Source organism: Lytechinus variegatus, chromosome 2 (genome assembly GCF_018143015.1).
Source record: "Lytechinus variegatus isolate NC3 chromosome 2, Lvar_3.0, whole genome shotgun sequence".
Classification (NCBI taxonomy): domain Eukaryota; kingdom Metazoa; phylum Echinodermata; class Echinoidea; order Temnopleuroida; family Toxopneustidae; genus Lytechinus; species Lytechinus variegatus.
The window spans coordinates 48,276,351-48,280,440 of NC_054741.1; the positions used below are offsets into that span (position 1 = coordinate 48,276,351).

Consider the following 4,090-nt stretch of genomic DNA (forward strand, 5'->3'; position numbering starts at 1 on the left):
TAATGATAATAAAGAATAATTCTAAAGCACCAAATCCATTTTGATAATGCCCTCAAGGTGCTGACAAAGGGAAAAAAAAAGAAAGAAAAATACATGGAGCAGGAAAAGACAAATAATAAAAGAAACACAATCATGACAATGAGAGGAAACTACTAGTCATGCTAGTACGCAATTTTCAACAAAAAGGGTTTTAAGATCAATTTGAGATTTAAAAATCAATATTTAGGATTCAAATTTAAAATTTCTCTCCGCGGATTCATTCCCATGCACTATTAAAAAAAGCTACAACAACCAAACCAGGAAGTAGTTGGAGTATAGTCTGAGCAGCAGTTGTGCACAGTTCATTCGTACCATCCACCGTGTCTTACTGAGTTTTTGTGAAACACGATCCAGGAGTATCTAATGACGTTACAAGACGGAACTAGAAATAAATTGCAGCAATCGTACTTGGAAACAATTTGCTTTCATTTCAGACATACCTCATGGACAGTCGTAGGATTGACGATTTTCGATTGCTGATTTTAGAGTAATATTTCACCTGCAAGATTGACAAAGCATGAATACAGATGGAAAATTCGACCCTGGATAGAGGGATTTACCCCTTTGCTTTTGTGATCTTCATGGACAGCCTGGGTTTAACTCTTTCCGTGTCACTGAACGTGCTTCATTTTTTGGTTTTAGCACGCACTGTTTCTCTATTCTCTATGAATCTCCGTCTGTGCCTCAAAGCTTTAGCACTCTCTGACATTCTCGGCGGACTTCTATGTTATGGAATGGAATTTATCGTTTATTTCAAAAGAGAAATTGTCACATCAAACGTTCATGGATGTAATATGGCAACAGCTTTTTGTACAATCTTCGTGGGGTTTTCTCAATTTATACTGTTCGTTATTACCATTGATAGATATATAGCAGTGACACGCCCTCTACAGTACTTCAATACCCTACCAAGGAGGCGGATTAGGATCCTTCTGCTTACTGCTTTTGTCGGCGGAGTATTCACAGGGATAGGACGATCTGTTCATGGCACAGTGATTGATTACTGTGACTTCACGACCTCAAATAAACTTTTCACACAACCTATCATGGTTATATATCACATAGTACCTATATCATTGGTAATGATCACAACTTTCCTCAATGCGCGTCTTTTGTCTATCGCACGCGCACATGCGAAACGAAATAAAACTACTCACCAATCAAATGACACTACGCATGACCCGGAACAACATTCATTCTCAGAAAGGTTTAAGAGCGCAATAACGATTTCTGCAGTTGTGGGAGCCAGCTATTTGGTATGGTTGCCCTACCTTACCATAACCATAATGTGCGTAGCTTTGAATTCGGACCTGTCTTTCGTCGGTAAGGCTGTTATGTACTGGTTACTTTATGCCACTTTCTGGCTCAATCCTATCGTCATTGGCGTTGTCAGTGAAAAATACAGGAACGCAGTTCGTATAGCCATCAAGGGCAGAGCGCTCAGTCCTTCAAATTCTTCAACAAACTCTGGAATCTGCAGATTCAGACATCCTTCTCGAGAACATGTTGTTGAGGCTCACGACAAAAAATAGGAATTGGTAATCCAAAATGATCTCGAAATGACAAGTGAGGGTTTTTAGACGGGTCTCTGTAACTTTCATCCTCAAACTTTTCGGTCTGTAAATAATCTATTGAGAAATCATTATATCCATTTATGCAGCAATTGAATTCCAGCTTTTGATGATGAAGCATTCAGTGAACCTTTGTAATGTTGAAGAATTTGAGTTCTTCTTTTACGACAAAGGACAATAATGAATATACATGTAACTATTCGTTGAGGAATCTTTTTTCTTTGCTTTGACGTGTTGCTTGAAAGTATATTTTGATAGAATTACCTTTATCATGTTTATGGGTCGTATTTTATATTTCAGATTTAAGAGTGAATGCACCACCTTATAAACATTCATGCTTTCTTAGCACTCGGGTAAAACAACCCCCCCCAAAAAAAAAAAAAATAATAAATCACTACCATTTACCAAATGAATAGACCTGTAACATCGTAGGATTGTAGTTAAGTACAGTGAATTAAGGCAGGGGCGGATCCAGGATTTTCCAAAGGGGGAGGGGCACATTTTCCCGAGGAAAAATTTGACAAGAAGAAAAAAAGAACAAAAATAACAAAAACTTAAGGATTTTTTCGTCCACGAAAAAAATTGGACATGCAAAAAAAAAGTATTCAGTTGCAAAGGGGGAGGGGCACACTTCTGTTTTAACGGCATTTTTTGCCCCCCCCCCCCGAATCCGCCAGTGAAGTAAGGTAGTTTGTGTAAACTATGACGTAACCTATCTTCAAATACATGGAATATAATCAAGAATATCAGAATACAAAATAAATCACTTATAAAAACAGTCAACAATATTCATCATGATTGTGAAAAGGTGATGATATGTATAGAGTAGGCACTATTTCCTTCATCTTTTCACGTACTGGTGGTACCAGTATATTTCCATTTTGAATTATGATCAAACTGAAACCCGGTAATTGTCGTATTTTATCCAGCTTTCCTCATGGTTTTTTATTATAATCAAATCAGGAGTAATGTCTTCAATGCCTACATCGTTGTTCTCTGTCTATATGACAGTCGATGTGTACACACTTAAAATTTTGGGCAACATACTGTCCACTGTGTTGGGTAATGTATGTTGGTAAGAAATATAAACACGTGTATATTCTGGGCAACTATCCAATTTAGCAAATTCATTACCCAATTATTAGTTTTTATTGCCCAATTTTGACAGATTTTAACCAATAGTTGTGTGGACAGTATGACCCCCAGGGTGGTAAAAAGCTGGGCTTTTTTTTGCCAATTATCTTAAGAGTGGTAGCGTTTATTTCCTATAAAATATTACACTTTTTATGTATTCCTTAACGCCATTTCATATCGAATATCATTGTCATCAAACATTTTTGACTATTGATCAGTGCATGACGACCGGCCATCGATATTCCAATAAGAGAATCATCCAGAAAGACCATGATTAGATGAAGAGTCTGAATTACATGCGATCGATGGTGATTTCTCAGTTCTAAGGGCGCCTTTGAATATAGGCCTATAGGGAATTAAGGGCACACTCTAAACTGCTTCAAGGGTTAGAAGACTTCTTTATACGCAATAGCGAATTTGACAGATCTTGGAGTTAAACCGAGTGTCGAATGATGTTCCTATAGATGTGCATAGCACTTGTACAGATAAAGACGATTGATCCGATAAACCTCAAGTATATTTTTCTTTTGGAAATTTGCACAAGGTCCTTTGAGAACAAATAGAAGCATACTGAATTGTGATAAAAATAGTGAATGTATGAATATACATCATCTAGGAAATATTTTGAACAAACCTGATTGTATTCAAGATGTTGACGTTGCCGGGTTTCCATAGTTGTGGTTGATTGGATCAATCGTAACTCTTTGTAAGACGGGGCCCAGGACTCGCTTAGGCCCAAATGTCATGAGATGAAATGGCGCCTCGCTTCAAGAGCTTCAAGAGTACGGCTTCAGTATCTGATGTGGTTTGGGCATTGGTCAGGCTGCCATATCAAGGGCGGATCCAGCATTCGCCCATAGAGGGGGCCGAAAAATATTTTCATCAACATTTTTCTCGATTGGCCGCTTTAAACTGATTTTTTGGTTGGTTTTTTAGAGGGTCCTAACAAAAGACTGAAGTTTTAAGTATATGTTAGATTTTGTTGTTATAAACAAGATAAGGTATCTCATGTGGTCTTAATATATAATGTGAGCGCGAAGCGCGAGATAAATTCTTTGATATTTTATGTCCTTAGAACTGAAGATTCTGATCATTTTTTATAACCATGAACAAAGTCAAGTATCCAACTAAATAATGCGAGCGCGAAGCGCGAGCCAAAATATTATTATATTAATGTGAAATGGGACTCAATGACTGTTTTTAGTGATTGATGAAGAGGATACAAATATCACCAATTAAATAATGAGCTCAATTTTTTTATATTCCGACCTGAAAACTGGACAGTCTAAGCGCGTTTTTATTTAAATAAAGAACAAGCTGCGTGTCTCAAACAAACGCCAGCGCGA

At 37.3% G+C, this 4,090-nt stretch overlaps 1 protein-coding gene across 1 annotated transcript; it reads left to right on the forward strand.

Moving 5' to 3' along the window:
* The first annotated feature begins 280 nt into the window (after positions 1–280).
* Positions 281–1,926, forward strand: LOC121409489 (histamine H2 receptor-like). The gene has a single exon (XM_041601408.1). The coding sequence runs from the start codon at positions 567–569 to the stop codon at positions 1,569–1,571; it is 1,005 nt and encodes a 334-aa protein (XP_041457342.1). The 5' UTR covers positions 281–566; the 3' UTR covers positions 1,572–1,926.
* Positions 1,927–4,090: the final 2,164 nt, after the last annotated feature.

Coding starts and splice junctions, on each gene's coding strand:
- LOC121409489 (XM_041601408.1), top strand. CDS start 567: ATGGAAAATTCGACCCTGGATAGAGGGATTTACCCCTTTGCTTTTGTG.